The sequence below is a fragment of the Mycetomoellerius zeteki genome, unplaced genomic scaffold, assembly GCF_001594055.1.
Source record: "Mycetomoellerius zeteki isolate Tzet28-1 unplaced genomic scaffold, Tzet1.0 scaffold232, whole genome shotgun sequence".
Lineage (NCBI taxonomy): Eukaryota > Metazoa > Arthropoda > Insecta > Hymenoptera > Formicidae > Mycetomoellerius > Mycetomoellerius zeteki.
Window position 1 is genome coordinate 342,444 of NW_017257208.1, and position 17,515 is coordinate 359,958.

Consider the following 17,515-nt stretch of genomic DNA (forward strand, 5'->3'; position numbering starts at 1 on the left):
GCCGTGGCAATTTGTTTAAGGCCCCGAGGCTCAGTACGCTACTACGTTTTAAAGGTAACGCACCCGTGCGTGCCGAACACTGATTTCTTTAAGATATTCTCTGAATATGTCGTATTCAAAGGTAGGGGAACTATATATTTTCTCTTCATTTTCTCTTCTATTCTACTTTGCTATATATCTTCTTCTATTATTCTAACATCTTTTTTATCTTGATCTTTAGCTATCTCGTTGCTTTTGCATCAATTTATTTGTATTTGTTTGCATTTGTTTGATTTTCAAGTATGGTTTTAAATATCTTGCATCTAAATTAATATTTAATTTAACGGCATATCAACTCTCTGTCCTTTAATAAATTTATATTATAGGAAGATAATGATAATTCGTGGAAATAATTGCATATTCCAATCACATAGTAGCTTTATATTATCATAATATAATTTTTTTTAATTAATTACTTCGTAATCTCTTATAATATCATCGAATATCTTTTATTAATTTATATTTTTCTAAAAATATACATACATTTTTACATTTTTTACGTACAGCATATACATCGTGTGTTTTTAATTAATATAATATTATAAAACTTTATGCATAAAATAATATTGAGTGACATAAAGCATTATTGCAAGCAGACAGATCAATTACCCAATAATTGATGACACATATAAATTTTACGTGTTTTCAATAGCTAATTCAATTTAAAAAATACTCAATTTAAAAAAAATGTTCAGCGTGCGTATCTCTACGAATTCTAACGAATAAAAAAATTTCTATTTCCAGATATAAAAAATTAAAATCGTATCAGTTTGAGCATCCCTATCGTATTGAATTGTATCGTAAATTGAATCGTATTTACAAAGGACAGACAATGGAATATACATGTGTGAATCATACATATTGTATTGATTAAATCATTGATTTGACTCATAGGGAAAAAATTATCTCATTTGATAACCCAACGTAAAGTATATAACAAGATATTCGAAAAGACTTGAGCAATAATATTAAAATATATTTTCTGTCAAATTAAACTATCAAATTTTAAGCCATTTTAGATATGGATACACAATATCGTTCATTTACTACAACGAGATAATTAAAAAATTGTCATTTTTTAATTTCTTGTAAAAAAAGAAGAGACATATAAAGAAAAAAGATAAAATATATTTTAAACGTATATTCTTTTAATCCTCTGTAATCAGAGTTATTTCATCAAAATTACATTTTAAAATTAATATTACAAAATTTTAACGATTTAAAATATTTTCAAATTTATTTTCTGGAAAACTTTTTTTTTTTTTTAGTTGTATCGTTGCAACAAATAAGCGATGTATCCACTACTGACATAGTTTGCTGCAGTTTCCAGTTTTATTTCATTCTATTGGATTCTACCCTCAAATTTCTATATAATAAGAATCGCCGTAACTTTTTTTTTATAAAAAGTCGCGCAGAATAATACAACATCTACAGTCACGAAGAACAACGCTACACATTATCTGAAGAAGTTGATAAAACATGAAAACGGAACAATACTGACAATGAGAGGATTTAAATCGAACATTTCATCTCGATAGCTTTATTCTATAGTAAAAATTATTTATATTCTTTTTCAATTCCCTCGTACAAACTGCCAATAATTTCTGTACTGTTTCCGATCGTATTGAAAACAAATTAAATCGTCGAAAACAGCTTCGGTTGCTGTACACTTTGCATATCTCTGTATTTATCTCTCGCGAAAATGCCTTGCCCGTAAGGCAGCTGATATAAAAACGCAATGCGAGCAGCAAGGAAGGATCGTTGCATGCGTACCATACCAATTGTATATCTCAATGTTTGTTCGTAGGAGGGTCAGCTGACAAAGAGCGATACGTACATTTACTAGGACAAATTGGCATCCGACAAGCCCTGTAGGTACATTGTACGGAGTATGTCACGCTGCTTACATACATAACGTAATTTGAGATCTACTACAAATACGAAATGTTCACTCGCGCAAGGGATGCCGAACTCGAGCTCGTAAAGTTAATAACAATCTCAATATCTTCAAATTAACATAGTGTTTACGTGCTATTCTCTTGCAAATTGTTTTCCTGCTTATGTAAAGCCTCTGTACTTTATAAAAGTTACTTCAATCCTGTTATAGAAATGTATAACTGTACTAGCTCTAAATGTAAATATGTACTAGCACATATTTTATGGCCTATAAATAGATTTGCTTAATAGAAAAAGAAATTATTCATCTGTTAAATAATTTTGAAGTATCGAAATTACGATTCATTACGTCGCATGATATTGCTTTATGTTCATCACATAAAAATGACCGTCTTTCATGTCCATATTATACTCCAGACTAGCATATCGACTAATAAATCTTAGCATATTGTAGATCAAGGTTTACTATAATCGTTGCTCTTGCTACGTACAACAATAAGAGCTTCGAGCCAATTAAGCAGCGTCGAGTATCATAGCTCGAACAATCCTCTCTCAAATCCGAACCACGCAGTTTAATACGTACAAAGCGACTAAGCATGAGGCATGATAACACTCTTATCACAATTATACTTAATCTTAACTATTGATGAGCTGGGAATAAGAGGATTATTTAACAGACGGTTTAGCAACAAATCCACGAGCGTTCATAATTCTCTCTCAGCCCTTTAATAAGCTCACCGTCTAACTCATGTACTCGCCTTAAGCGCGCATCATTGTCTAACTGATGGACATCGATCACGAATGGAAAAGCTTAACACTCGAAATGGTACCCAGTCATTTGTCGATCGCTTGCACAGCAGATCTGTTACAAAACTTCGCGAACAGTCCGCAATAAAACTTGTGTGCGCAATCGTCCGCGCAGCACGATTAGAACCCAGACAATACCAAAGTTTAAGAGATATTTTTAACTCTCTTTACTTTTCGAGATTTATATATAAGATCTTTTTGTAAAAAATTTTATGTAAAAAATGGAAAACTATTTTAAACAAAATTATTTATAAAATTGTAATTGTTTAAAAAATTATTTGTATTAAAAATAATAAATAAGATATTTAATTAATATCAAATTAAACACACAATAACTAAAAAGTTAACAACAGTAAGTTGATATAGCAAAATTTATTCCAAATAAAATTCATTTAATTCCGTACTCGAGCAATTTCATTATGAGAAACTGAAGAGTTAGAAATATTAAATTCTTAAAAGCAACATCAGAAAGCAGAAGTCTTTTAGACATTCGTATTGTTTGGAACATAGGTCATTTTCGTTCTGTGATATTTGTTACGCTTTTCTGTTTATGCAGCCGTTCAAGCCGGAATTCTCGGATCTCGATTACGCGGACGTGGACTACAAGTCGTACGGGCCGATTAACTATAAAGCTGCCAGTATCGCGCTCCTTCAAAAGCAGCAGCAGCAGCAACAACAACAACTAAAACAGCAGCAGCAGCAGCAACGACTTTTGGATAGGAGACCGCAGATGTACGGTACTTCGGACGATAACGAGGAACTGCTTTAACCTTTTCCCGTTCACTTTTTATTTAATAGCGATTCTACTTCAGCTTTCTCGGGGAGATGCAATGATAAGATACATTTAATGAGCGAGATACATCTTGATAGACAACTCATTAAAACTCGCTAAATTCGATTTCTATGAGATACACGTTACCATAATAAATTTGTAGGATTATGATTTTCGTGTGGAACGAATTTAACGAGTTACGACTCTATGCTGCATAATGCTTTTGTTCGTACGGGCGTAATTGGCACAAAAAAAATTTCTCGGTGAAAATTAATTATCCGCTGAAAGCTTCTATTTAAAAATTCAAAAGCTTTAAATAAAATGATTGTCTCGATATTACTCAAATACCAAGATCGATGATCTTATCAGAAAAAAATTGCATGAAAAAAGTGCTAAGACCTTACTTACGTTTACTGTAACTCAAAATTTAATTTTCGTCATTTCGAAATCTGTGGTGGCATTACGAGACTGCATAATTGAAAAGAGTGTAATAGGATTTGTTCGACATGCAAAAAGCTATAAATCCTTTGCATTACAGATAGTCGAGATGCACAATCGCGTATCTGCGAATACGTTAATGCAATGTTTAAACGCACTTCAAGAGAACATCCAGGACTGTCTGTACAGATAAATGTATACTATATATTCTCTTTATATACGATAATTTGTTGTTACGCTGCTTCTAATATTTCGTATCATTTCATGCCGTACCTATATTTCAAATTAAACCTTCTCAGATGGGATTAGAACTTTGGTTACACATTTGAACGTTTGAGGGAAAGGTCGGTAAATCACTCGTTCTCATTCACTCGCACCGGACACACGACGATGTATGAACTCCGTAGAACATGTGACAAAATTTTAAAACATTTTTCGATATCTGTAAATTTATAAATATATTTTTACAGAGATTATTGATACAATGTACATTTATATAAGCTATCGGCATGTGTTCTGGGATCAAATTATGGAAATAACGCACGAATCGTTACGATAGAAAAAGAAAATCTTATTAAATATTAAATTAATAAGAAAAAAGAAAAACATATCGGAGCGAAATATAATCCCTATCTATCTGTTCCATATTATTGTTATATAATTATTGATAAGCGGCGTTAGAATATATAATTCTGTTACACATATTACTCTCGAATATCTTCCTACATGCGTTTGTAAATTTGTAATTACAAGAATGATGAGTAGTTATTTGTACAGATCAACAGTAAACCAAATGTCACCGCTTAATCGCGGACGCAGTCCAGATTATGTATTCGAGGATCTTGTAAATAATGTATCCTTATATCCTTATATTATTAATTAATATTATCGACTTTCCGTCAGCCGTGAATAATTTGTTACGATAATACGTTTCACCGAGTTGAATTGGTTAAATAAACTAACTCTGCGATTGTTTGTAAAATTGTGTTCAACTACCTTACAAAAAAATATGTATATCAGACGCATGTTCGATGAATATTGAACTATAATAAAATTACAGTCTAATGCGTTGTCTACAATGTGCGAAGTAAGCTTGATTTAAGAAAAGTAAGAAATTGACCAATCACAGTCGATTATTTTTTTCACAATCGACTGTGATTGGTCAATTTTTTATTCTTCTTAAACCAAGTTTACTTCGCATATTGTAGACGACGTATTAGACTGTAATTTTATTATAGTTCAATATTACAGTTTAATTCGATCGCGCCTACGATTAATGGCAATTCATACTGTTCACTATAAATATTAGACAAAATAAAATGAGACCTCCGCGCTTCCGGTGATACATCTTATCGTGTCTTTTTATTCGGCAACGTTCCTCCACAGTGCATTGCAAATCGCTTTTCTTTCATCGCACGCGTATTCCAATCAATTTAATCGCATCCAGACCATTCGCTCTATTCATCGATATGTATGCCAGGTGCCATAGATTCCCCTGGGAATCTTATTACTTTCTTTCATTTACAAATACTTTGATCAATTTAAAGTCAATTTTACTGCAAAAATTCAATTGAACGTTAGTCTCTTTTTTTTTATATCTTTTTAATATATTGAATATTAAATCTTTGCAAAGATTCAAATTAAACTTCGATTGAAGTACAACTTGGTTGGAATTAAACTATTTTGATAAATTTTGTTAAGATCTATATTCACCAAAATTTATAATCTGCATTAGAGAATTATGGAAAGGTTAGTTATTCGTAGAATTTTTGTTGTGAAAAAATCGATTTTAAATTTATCAAAGAATCTGTAAGCTAAAACTTGAGTGATAAATTTCTATGCACGAGTATCACATGTTTCTACAGGGTGTATCATTTTACAACTGAATAGCTTCGATTTTTTCGAACAATATATATACACAATATAAAACATGTACGAAAATGTGTTCATAACATGTCAGATTTCACTCTGGAAAAAAGATGGCAAGGAGAAAGTTGAACCTTTACAATTTTATTATTCTTAAAAATGTTGCATTAAAAATGTAAAATTTAATCCTGAAATGTGAAATAATTTTTCAGCAATGTGACGAGAACGGGCGAAATGTGTCATCATCAGAGACGTAGACTTTTCGAAGTTAAATAAAAATTAAATAAATGAAATGACGAAATATGAGAACCTTTTATATTGATATCCAATTATCATGTAATTCATTCAACATTCAAACACAGATGTATTTACAAAACTTTATTATTGTCAACCGTGAATACGTTGGGAAATAACATGCCACTCAAACGAACAGTTTATGAAAAATAAAATCTAATTTAATTTGGCCCGATATTAATAGAATACTGCCATCGGCCTGCCAATCTTGTAAAAGGTTTTTGCTTTCATAATCACGTATCGATTTGACCTTCATTAAAGTATATTGCACGGCTCAATTTGGTGGCTAACGCGACTATTTAAATTACCCAATATTTGAAATAATTAGTACTGTGGCCTAATTTATTAATTTTATCAATCAATATTTCCTATACTTCTCTAAAATCGCAAAACCCGAGAAGCATTCATAATAAAACGCATAAAAACAGTTATTTTCTCTCTATACATATATGTATATATACATATATATGTACGTATATATGTATAGAGTGTGAAAAAAATAATCATAAAAAGTTTTGGAATTAATTTAGGCATCGCGAAACGTCCGACCGACGACGACATATACCTGTTCGAAACTAGCCACCATACGTATACATAAACTTGATATGTATGAACGTATCTGTGTAATTAATAACTTACGCTAGGAGTATAAAGTGATTTTTCACCAATTTTTATATTTGAGACATCGCCCTATGAACTGTTGCTCGGTGAATTGAATAGTTTATAATGAACAATGTATACATACTTTAATAATTATAGTACCGCGAATTGCGATCTCAAGCATTCAAGAAATGTAAAACATAAAACCGTAATAAGAGTTCGAATAACCCTTAGAATATGTGTATAGATTTAACTAAACATTTATATAAAATCCCAGACGATCATTTCCTTAAATTATACGATAATAGCAATCGATCATTTGTAACATATTCATACAGACTCTCATCAAAATAAATAATCAGAGAATATGTGCAAAACGAAAAGTATATAGATATCGATAACATTTCTTCAAATAAAATGTATTAAGCATATGCGCGAAATACTGAGTTATATGCGGAAGCAATGAGCACATATTTTTACAATGAAATGCACGTTTCTATTACGATGTTTCTTTCAGGTTCCAACTATTTCTTTGATATGCATCATTATACTCAAAGGACTAAAATAATAACAATGCATTTAAAAATTTGAACGGATTGATGAAGAAAAATTACATTAGAGCTGTTTAATTTTGTAATAAACTCTAGATTTATGTAAGAATAAGAGAATTACATTTGCGTTGCCTTTATTGTTAATGTATAACGTCCAATAAAAAATTCTGTTATATACAAAGCATTACACTTTTAATTTTCCCAGATAAAATAAAATTAGAAATATACAACAGAAAATTGCACATAAAAAAACATTATTTGATATTTCTTTTATATAGTCATAAAAATCAAATTATTATAGATGCATAAATAAGTTCCCGTCAATTTTAAATAATGATAACAATGGTGTGTTTAAATTTTCGCATCCAATTATTTTTCCATTAATAAAGTTGATCAATTAACATTTCGTGTATAACAATTCATAGACAATTAACTGCATTTTTAGTTTAATTGTAAATAAACTGAAAAGGTGCTTATTTGCTATTGCATACTTCTTTATTCACCATTGAAGCAACCAGAATAATTTATGATACTTATGAAAATATTGTATCGAAATAGAACGTATCAAAATTTATATTAATAAATATATTTTTAAAAAACTGCAAAAATTTATTTATACACCTAACAACTTATAAATATTTTTTAACAAAAATAAACTAATAAAGTAATTTAACATAGACATTACATTTCTACGTCAATAGCTTCGCTAACAATTATTATTCTATTCGTTTCAAAACAATTCGTATATAAAATCCAATTTATAAAATTGTCTTTTTACTGCTTATAAATTTTGTAATGATATTTATTCCATTATTAGTCCGGTATCGAATGTAAAAGACAAACGAGATGTCGCGAGAGGTGCGCGTAGATTTTATCTTTATCCATTAAACCGACTGTGAGCGACGTTCACAGTTTCATATCCGAATCATCGCGCTGGAAGGATGTGCCGTCGCATATCGAGTTTTCCAGTGTCACAAAATTCTGACGCGTGGAAATTCTCACATCGATGGAAAACATATTACGTGTTATTTATACATCTTTTCTCACAGAAACCCGAGGAGTAAAGTCAATATCACAATACCAAAATTCCCCGATGTACAATGCATAAAGTTCAATTTAGTAGCTTATCTCGCGCGCGAAGTAAGATATATTCTCTTGTTTCTTCTGGAACGACGTGTGTTCTCCAACGAAAAGTGAGTATTGCAATATTCTCGTAATTTCCTTCCTCTCCGTTTTTGCAACGGAAAATTCCCAGGCGAGATTTGTATTGTGCTACAATTAAGCGTGCAATAAGCCATACTTCATGACGTACGTAATTTCCTTATTTTGATACTAATTAACTCTCTATGGGGCTATTTGATAACCGCATTGATATGATATCCATATGTACTTCGTATGTTAAAATATGAAATTTAACTTTATGCGAATAATATTATCATATATTTTGTATGATATATTTGAATGTCACAGTGTAATATATGTGCAACTTCTCACATTTTTGAATAATAATTATTCATATTTAATATAAATTTTATAATAAGTAAAGAATATTGATTAATCTTAGAATCAAAAAATTTTTTTACTAATATTGGATAGGCCTATTATATAACCTAATGTGTCATAAAATAAACCGGTGTAAAGTATCATTGTGCAACAAACAGCCAGGCAATCTGCGTGAGTTATGGAAGACTTTTCCAACTTAAAAATTGGATATTTTAACTGATGCTTTATTTTCTAAAAGTAACATTAAAATATCCATTTCAAGATTTATTATCTTATTATACACCATTTTTTATCTTAATAAGCTATTTCTCTCTAAATATTTTGTTGTGCAAGATTTTTTTTAATTATGTACCTGTAATCCTAGAATGCTGTCGATACGTAAATTTTATTTACAAGTGAGCGAGGTCATTGAGTGCTAAGCTATGCCTTCAGTGGTCGTTAAAAAAATCTAATCTACCATAAAACTACAATCTACACTAAAAGCTAAGACAAAGGGAGTCAAGTTTTAAGCAATTCTGTTCGTCATCAGTTTAGTGCGTTATTATTTTTTTTATTATATATTTTCTTTAAGTGCATGAGGGAACACCCACAACTACATATTCCATATCATTTCAGGATTAAATTTGATAGTGTGTTTATTCTTTCTTTTCTTCTAGGTTAATAACACACACAGAATCATAAAAAAATTTTTTTTAAAAAAAACACCAGAGTAGGTATATATTTTTGAATCACTAAATCCGAATTCGTAATTTTGCTCTATCACATCTGGGTTTTTAAATAATCGAGAAAAATAATAAAAAATATATAAAAATTGAAACATTTGAGAAAAGAGCAAAAGTATGACATTAAAATACGTTCACAGAATTGATTTAAATATATTTTGGTACATTAAACAAAGTAAGAAGCAAAAAGAATTTTGTTTTACTAATATTAGATATTATACAGCTTAATACGTTATTAAACACATTGGTGTAAAACACCATTATGCAAACAGTCAGGCAATCTGCGTGAGTCGTTAAACGTCCTTCTAGCTTCATTTCTGAAGATAATAATCAATCGCAATTGTATCTATTTTTAAAAAGCCAAAAAACGATGTTTTATTATAATCATACGAAATGACATTATATTTTGGAAATGCAAATTCTTGAGTCAATATGCAGATTGCAGATTCAATAACATCTATCCAAAGTATTTAAAATCTTGATAAGAGAATAAAAAATCGTGAATCTACTATGAATCTCTGTCTCCTTTTTTTTACGTGATATATTGTAAAACTCCAGAAAATTTTTAATGTATAATAGTTTATCTCAGTCCGATATTCTGCACTCATTAGAAAATATCATGTCACATGAGTTAGATATTTATCTCGTTCGTATAAACTTATTAAATCCAACGGCATGATTAATATCATATATTTGTCTTAATATTCTCAATTGCTTGAACATAAATGCAATAGCACATATTTTATGTAACAATGTAATGCATTTTATATTTACACTACACGTGTGAATTGCTCGAAACAACGAGAACAAAATAAACAACGGATGCTATCGCACAGTAGTTGAAATTCAAAAATATATAAGCTTCAGAATCTGATAAAAATCATGATAAGAGACTAAATACAGATCTTTTTAAATCTTTAAGCTAATAATGTCATTTTATCTGTTCATGTATAGATAAGGTAAATTTGTCGTGTGCCATTAAACAAGTCTATCTGTACAACGGAAATATTACAAGACGAGCAGTTACATTTTATCTCAATTTCAATCAACACCACGGTTGCCAAGTCTCCAGATTTCGACTGGAGACTCCAGTTTTCGGGACCAATCTCCAGTTCCCCAGCAGACAGGAAAAATCTCCAGTTCGCTCGTGTGGGGTATTTATTAATTGCAAATTACGTGGAAATTAATAAGAAAGTCTATGATTATGTTCGCAGTTTATGTTATTTTACGAATAATACAAAAATTTGTAATTCTGTTCGCACTGTATGTAATCTTGTAATTATTGTAATAATAATAAAAAGGTCTCTGTGATTGTGTTGACACTTTATGTCGGTCAAATATTAATGACAAAAAGAAAGTCTGTAACAGTGGTCGCAAAACACAAATTAAACCCTGCACCTTTTTTTCTCTTTTTTTTTTAATGAAATAATCGGCAGGCCTCCAATCGAAATATGAAATCCAGCACATGGATCTTCGGGCCACAGCCGTACAGTGCTCGAGACAATCATGATCAGCACCAATCCTTTTATCATAGCGTGACTTTCAAATCAATTCATGAAATGTGCAAAATTTTGTAACGTAAAATACGATTCTAAATCACGTCGCTTATAAGATGGCTATTCAAGATTTGATAAGGAAATCTTTGATAGTGCAATTAAGGGCTATAGACAGGGTAAAATTTTGAAAAAAATCGATCTTTTAATTTTGTAATATTTTGAAAGATATACGTATCGAGAATACATATGCCAAATTTTAAAGAGATATTCCAAAAATTGACGGAGATACAGCAGTTTTCGTGGAGCAATTTTTGTATGACAAAGCGCGGTAGAGCACGAGAGCGCAGGTATAAGCGGCGCGCCTCGACCTTCTCCGAATTGTACGAGGGGTCAGAGTGTAGAGAGGGGAGGAAAAGTATATGCAGTTGTCGGTACCCTCATCGTCCAAATTGCTGCCAATGTCGCTACAATATTATTTAATAATGATCATGTCGCAATTCTGGATGTATTGGAGCTTCTACACATTCAAATTGGTCAAGCAGTGTATGATTATTGTCATTATATAGACGAAGAATGCGTGTATCTCGCTGACAGGTCTACGCTACACGCACAAAAGTCATTCAAGCGCTAGAACTGCTTCTGGCGTCGACGAAGAAGCATTTTTAGATGCGGAAAAGCTATTATATGGTCCAGAGATTGCCGAATAAGAGTAAGTAACTTAAATTTTTAATTTAATGCGCAGTTAACATACAATAATCTGAAAGTAAAACTTCAAATGCGTTTTTCTTAAAATTATTTTTTGCAACTTGGTTGACAGCAAATAAAAAAATCTACTCGATCTATTGACTTGGTGTAAATTGCATTTTATTCAGAAAACTTACCTCTATCGCCGGACGTAGCCGTTTTTTAATTAATAAAAATTTCACAATTTTATTCAACTTTCTTTTTTTACAAAAAAAGGCCAAATTAAAAAAAGATTTACGTGTTCATTTTGTTACTTTTACGATTTTGTAATTTCCCTACGTCCGGCTATAGCTATATTCATTTTTTACTATCACAATTTTTTATTTTTTTGTTTCAGACAGCGCATATAGTCGATTCATTGTGAACGAGGCAAAAGTAACTGTACAAGGTTACCCTTTGTACAACAGCCTTAATTCTAGTAACCGAGACAAAAAAAAATTTGTTTACGCGTACTTCAGTACTGACAGAATAAAGATACCATAAAATAAAATTACCTGACTTTATTATATATTTAAAAAAAATTACCAAAGAACCCCCGGTTTTTCAGGCCTTCACTCTGTCTATAGCCCTTAACATTGTAAAATTGTGCAATTCGATGTATACAACGCATTCCGAAATTAAATACCCCTACATTTATTGAAAAAATAAGTTGAGAAAAGTGCAGGATTTAAATTTTTTTAACTTAAATGAATATACATCAAAGTTATATTTAACGGAATTTATTTTACGAAAGAGAGTGAAAATAATAATGGAAGATAAAAGCCAAAGCGAGGTACTCACAGCAAAAGATCCAACAAAAATAACAAAGTCTGGCGAATCAACCGACATCGAACCATTAAAGTTGAAAGTGTATAAAAAGAGGTGGCTAATGCTGATCATCTACATGATTTATAATGGAACGAATTCTTCTCAATGGATAGAATACTCGATTATAACCAACGTAGTCACTAGGTACCATATTTTCTTCAAAATATGAACAATTTTGAATATAAACGTGTCAATGACCTTTTTTGTGTATTATTTAGATATTATGGAGTGTCTTCAATGATGGTTGATTGGACCTCGATGTCATTTATGGCAATTTACGCAGTATTTATATTTCCAGCGTCGTACGTGACAGACAAGTGCGGTCTGCGATGGACCATCATCATAGGGGCCGGTCTTAACTGTTTGGGTGCTTGGATAAAAATATTGTCCGTTCAACCCGACAGGTTCTATGTTGTTTTCATTGGTCATTCGATAGTCGCACTCGCACAGGTGACATCTCTTGAATTATTTAAATAATCTCTAAAAATCTTGATATCATTAGAATTTTTTCCCCTCTTCCTTATAATTATGTTGTTACTCTATATCCTCTGACATATTTATTTAAAAGTAGTAATTAGTTCATTTTATATATTAGACTATGGTCCTACCGTTACCAGGACGTTTGGCCGCGCAATGGTTTCCTCCAACCCAACTCTCAACCGCCACATCTTTGGGTATTTTTGGCAATCAAGTGGGAATAGCGTTGGGTTTTCTTTTAGGGCCTATAATAGTGAAAAATCATAACAATCTGAATGACATAGGCGAAGATTTGTCACGTTTATGCTGGACAGTCGCAATAATTAGCACAATTGTACTCGCTCTTGTGCTTATACGTAAGTTTAACATCTATTATTAATAGAACAAGTAGTTCGTTAGTATAAGTGAATAATTCTCTATAAAATGGAAAAGATCTGAGTTGATAAGAAAAATGTTTTTCTAGTTTTTTTATATTTTCCCACACATAGGTAATCATTCTTTAACTTAATAAAATAATAAAGAGTCAAATTATATATATGAATTACATATACTATATATAACATAAAATTTACATTTTTATGTACGTAACCTGTTCACTTTTTGTAAATGAAGTTTGAATGGGTCTTTTAGACAATCATTCATAATCGGTGTATTCTTTAACCCGAAGTATTCCCTTATATGTATCAATTAAAAAAGCCATCCTTCAATATATCCATCAAACTTTTAACGTAGACAAATATTCCAGTACAGCTAATAATCTACTTTAATCTCAGACCCTTTATCCGGGTTTTTATTTTTATTTATCTTAGGTAACCATACACAAGGAGAAGAGAAGAGGAAGAAGAACAATAAACCGCTAAATAATTAAAGATCGCTCACACCCCAGGAAAGATTATCGCATTTTAATCTTCTCAATATGCTTTCATATCAGTATTTCAGAACGAACCAAAAATACCGCCGAGCGAGACGCGGGCACTGCAAAAAATGAATCGAATGGAGAAAAGAGAAGAATTCGTGGAGCCGATTAAAAGGCTCTGCAGAAACAAAAACTACATCATGCTCTGTAATTCCTATGGTTTGAACGTCGCCGTGTTAAATGCTGTGTCTACATTACTGAATCAGATATTCCTCGCACATTTCGAGGTGGGCAAATAAATCTCGATGCAGCAGATCAAACATAAAATGAGAGAAATTCGAACAAATATTTATAAATTTATGTTAACATCTGAAAATATTTTCATATATTTTTGCAAATATATATAAAGGGCAAGATATATGTACGATCGCACATATGTTTTTTAGAATGGAGAAGAAGATGCAGGCAGAATTGGCTTAGCGATAACTCTCACCGGTATGGTCGGTTCTGTTAGTTTTGGTATCATCCTTGATAAAACGCATAAGTTCAAGTAAGAAAAATATTTGCAATCGTCATAAATAAAAATCTAATTTAAATTTACTTTATCATAAATCATGCATTAGAAACATCAGCTAATAATTTAGATATATTTTCAATTTTCAGACAAACTGCCATGACTGTATATTTTCTTACATTTTGTGGTCAAATATTATTTGCAGTGTTTACTTGCATGGGTATAAAATGGATGGTATACGTGTCGGCGACTTTCTTAGGGTAACATATCGATATTCAAATTTGTGCCAATATTAAAAATTTATTTGTATTACGTAATTACGTAAAACAATAGAAATTCATTTTATAACGATTTAATAAACTAATTGTCGTTCTCACTGTTTTTATTAACGTTTAAGGTTCTCTCTTTAATCTCTTCAATTAATATCAATCAATTTTGAAATTGTGATATTATATATAAAGCAACTATAGAGTTTTATCATATTTATTTGGTTCTTTTTAATACATTTTATTTCATTATATATATTTTAAACATTATTCGTCAAAAATCTTAGGTGATATCTATTACATTTTATTATTCGTTACAGATACTTTATGTCGGGATATCTGGCTATGGGATATGATTTGTGTACCGAATATACGTATCCAGAGTCGGAAAATATACCTGCGGGACTTCTCAACATAACATCCGGCGTTTACGGCATTATACTCACTATATCGTTAGAATTATTAATGAACACGTATGGCGACATTCCGGTGCACATCGGATTATGCTCGGCTTTGCTGCTCGGTTTCATTTTGACCGCTATAACAAAAGACGAGCAGAGACGACAAGACGCGAGAAAGAAGGCTCAATATGAAGGAATCGCGAGAATTGAAAAGAACGTCGATGGCGTTCCAGAAACGAATCAACTTACTTATAGCATTACTTAATTGTCACAAATAATCTTATTAAATCTTTTAATACTAATAAATTTCGAAACCAATATGATTTTATTCTTATGCTACTTTTTATCAGTTTCACCTCCTAAATAATACATTACCTACAATAATATGGCTAAAAAATTAATCTCACATTGCGTGCGCATATGGAAATTACACGTTGCTTTTTAAGAGAACTGTATGTTAAATATTTTTTTTACAAAAGAAATTCTTGCCAACAAGTAATATGTCGCATACTTTGATATTACCTCTTCCATAAAAAGGAAATAGATTTCTCTAACAAGATTAACTTTATAGTATGGCAGAAAAAAAAATTTAACACCATAATAATATCATTAATAAAATAATCAACGAGAATCTTGCGTAATATTGAAATTAAAATATGTGAAAATCCTTCTTTTTAGAAATCACCATCAATTTTTTTGTCACTTTCACTAAATTGTACTTAGCATTTTGGTATAATATTTCGTTTTACGCATTGAGCGATAAACTGTTTGTAACTATAATTGTAAATTATTATAATTATGATTACAATTACTATAGTATAAGTAATAATAACTATATGTACAAAAATTGAGGAGTAGTGATGGAATTTTACCGAGAGCATACGCACTACCGAAAATTCATAAAGAGGGAACGCCTTTTAGAATTATAATTTCGTCCTTGGACAGCCCATTGTATTCTCTGGCTTCATTTTTACATGAAGTGATATCTAAAAATGTAGAAAGGTTTAATAAAATAGACAATAGTTTTCAATTGGTAAAAAAATTAAGGGGCACTCAAATTGATGCGAATTTTTCTTTGATATCGTTAGATGTAGTTTCATTATTCACGAATGTTCCAATTGATTGTGCGATTAAGAGTATAGAGAAAAGATGGAATGAAATTAAGAAAGGTATTAATATTCCTAAAAAAGAATTTATTGGAGCGGTATCTTTTGTATTAGAATCAACTTTCTTTGTGTTTAATGATGAATATTATCAACAAAAATTTGGTACTCCTATGGGGTCACCTCTCTCTCCGATCATTGCAGACCTTGTGATGCAGGATTTAGAGACAGAGGTGCTAGGCAAATTGGAATTTTCTATTCCTTTCTATATCAGATATGTTGATATTGTAATGGCAGCTCCAATTGAGTCAATTGGACAGATTTTGACGGCCTTTAATTCAGTTCACAATAGACTTCAGTTTACATTGGAAAATGGGGGGGAGAGTATCAATTTTTTGGATGTGACAATAATTAAGAATGATGGAATGTTAGAATTTGATTGGTACCATAAGCCTACTTTTTCGAGACGTTATTTGAACTTCTTATCTTCACATCCAATGTCACAGAAAAGAGGTGTAGTTTTTGGAATGATTGATAGAGCTATTTTATTATCAGAAGAAAAATTGTATCATGAGAACATTAAATTAGTTATTAATACGCTGTTAAGGAATGACTATCCAATGGAGTTCATTTTTGACACCATTTCCTTAAGATTAAAATGTTTATCTTCTAGACATGGTCGGATGGAACAAGATTCTAATTCCAATAATGATGATTCGGAAAGGGTTGAAGGAACTCCTTGGTTTCTAATTCCTTATACAAATAATACATCGAATGATTTTTTAAGAATTTGCAAAAAAGAAAACTTAAGACCAGCGTTTTATAGTAACAATAAATTGAGTAGGTTCATTAAGGTCCAGAAGGATGTTCTCTCCAAAAATCAAAATAAAAATGTAATATACAAAATAACTTGTAAAGACTGTGATGCCTCTTATGTAGGACAAACGGGTAGAAAATTGATCTCGAGAATTACGGAACATCGGAATCATTGGAATACGAACTCACAGTCTGTCATCACGAATCACAGGATAGAATGGAATCATGACTTTGATTGGGAGAACATTCAAATTCTGGTTCATGAGAGAATATTAAATAAACGACTAATTTCTGAAAAAGCGCACATTCTTATGCAAAAAAATAGATTGAATTTGCGTTCTGACAGGGAAGGTTTACATCATACATATACGACGATGTTATGTGAACTGACTAATTAATTTATAGCTAAAAAGTTTTTTATTTTTCACATTTTTGACTAATTAATTTATAGCTAAAAGGTTTTTTATTTTTCACATCTTTGACACACATAATTCATGACTAATATGTAGCGAATAGTATAAGTTAGCTTTTCTCTCTTGATTGTTTT

The 17,515-nt window shown here is 30.9% G+C and overlaps 3 protein-coding genes across 8 annotated transcripts in view; all 3 read left to right on the forward strand.

Annotated features, from left to right (window-relative positions):
* nrm (neuromusculin) overlaps positions 1-3,790 on the forward strand; it is a 179,384-nt gene extending 175,594 nt beyond the window's left edge. For 2 of the 4 annotated variants that reach the window (XM_018449124.1, XM_018449121.1), the window contains one exon: positions 3,299-3,369. Coding sequence is in view for 1 of the 4 variants with exons in the window: in XM_018449123.1 (XP_018304625.1) it covers positions 3,299-3,511 (213 nt within the window). In the remaining 3 variants the exon portion in view is untranslated. Of the gene's footprint in view, positions 1-1,846; positions 1,897-3,298 lie in introns of those variants that run through there. The other 2 variants (XM_018449123.1, XM_018449122.1) reach the window with 2 other exon arrangements.
* Positions 3,791-8,168: 4,378 nt separating this feature from the next.
* On the forward strand, positions 8,169-15,361 carry LOC108723390 (feline leukemia virus subgroup C receptor-related protein 2). 3 transcript variants are annotated; one of them, XM_018449125.1, is made up of 9 exons: positions 8,169-8,456; positions 10,443-10,642; positions 12,462-12,679; positions 12,754-12,985; positions 13,131-13,368; positions 13,944-14,155; positions 14,315-14,418; positions 14,532-14,642; positions 14,969-15,361. In XM_018449125.1, exons 3-9 carry the CDS (start codon positions 12,477-12,479, stop codon positions 15,312-15,314), a joined length of 1,446 nt encoding a protein of 481 aa, XP_018304627.1. In that variant the 5' UTR covers positions 8,169-8,456; positions 10,443-10,642; positions 12,462-12,476; the 3' UTR covers positions 15,315-15,361. The 3 variants fall into 3 exon arrangements, with proteins under 3 accessions (XP_018304627.1, XP_018304628.1, XP_018304630.1); XM_018449126.1 differs by lacking the exon at positions 8,169-8,456 and having other exon boundaries at positions 10,357-10,642; XM_018449128.1 differs by lacking the exons at positions 8,169-8,456; positions 10,443-10,642 and adding an exon at positions 10,728-10,751.
* LOC108723391 (feline leukemia virus subgroup C receptor-related protein 2) overlaps positions 12,431-17,515 on the forward strand; it is a 9,623-nt gene continuing 4,538 nt past the window's right edge. The window contains exon 1 of the mRNA XM_018449129.1: positions 12,431-12,491. Coding sequence (XP_018304631.1) covers positions 12,477-12,491 — 15 coding nt within the window. The 5' untranslated portion in view covers positions 12,431-12,476. The remainder of the gene's footprint in view (positions 12,492-17,515) is intronic.

Coding starts and splice junctions, on each gene's coding strand:
- LOC108723390 (XM_018449125.1), top strand. CDS start 12,477: ATGGAAGATAAAAGCCAAAGCGAGGTACTCACAGCAAAAGATCCAACA. Junction 13,369..13,943: donor ACTCGCTCTTGTGCTTATAC/GTAAGTTTAACA, acceptor CTTTCATATCAG/TATTTCAGAACGAACCAAAA. Junction 14,643..14,968: donor GTGTCGGCGACTTTCTTAGG/GTAACATATCGA, acceptor TATTCGTTACAG/ATACTTTATGTCGGGATATC.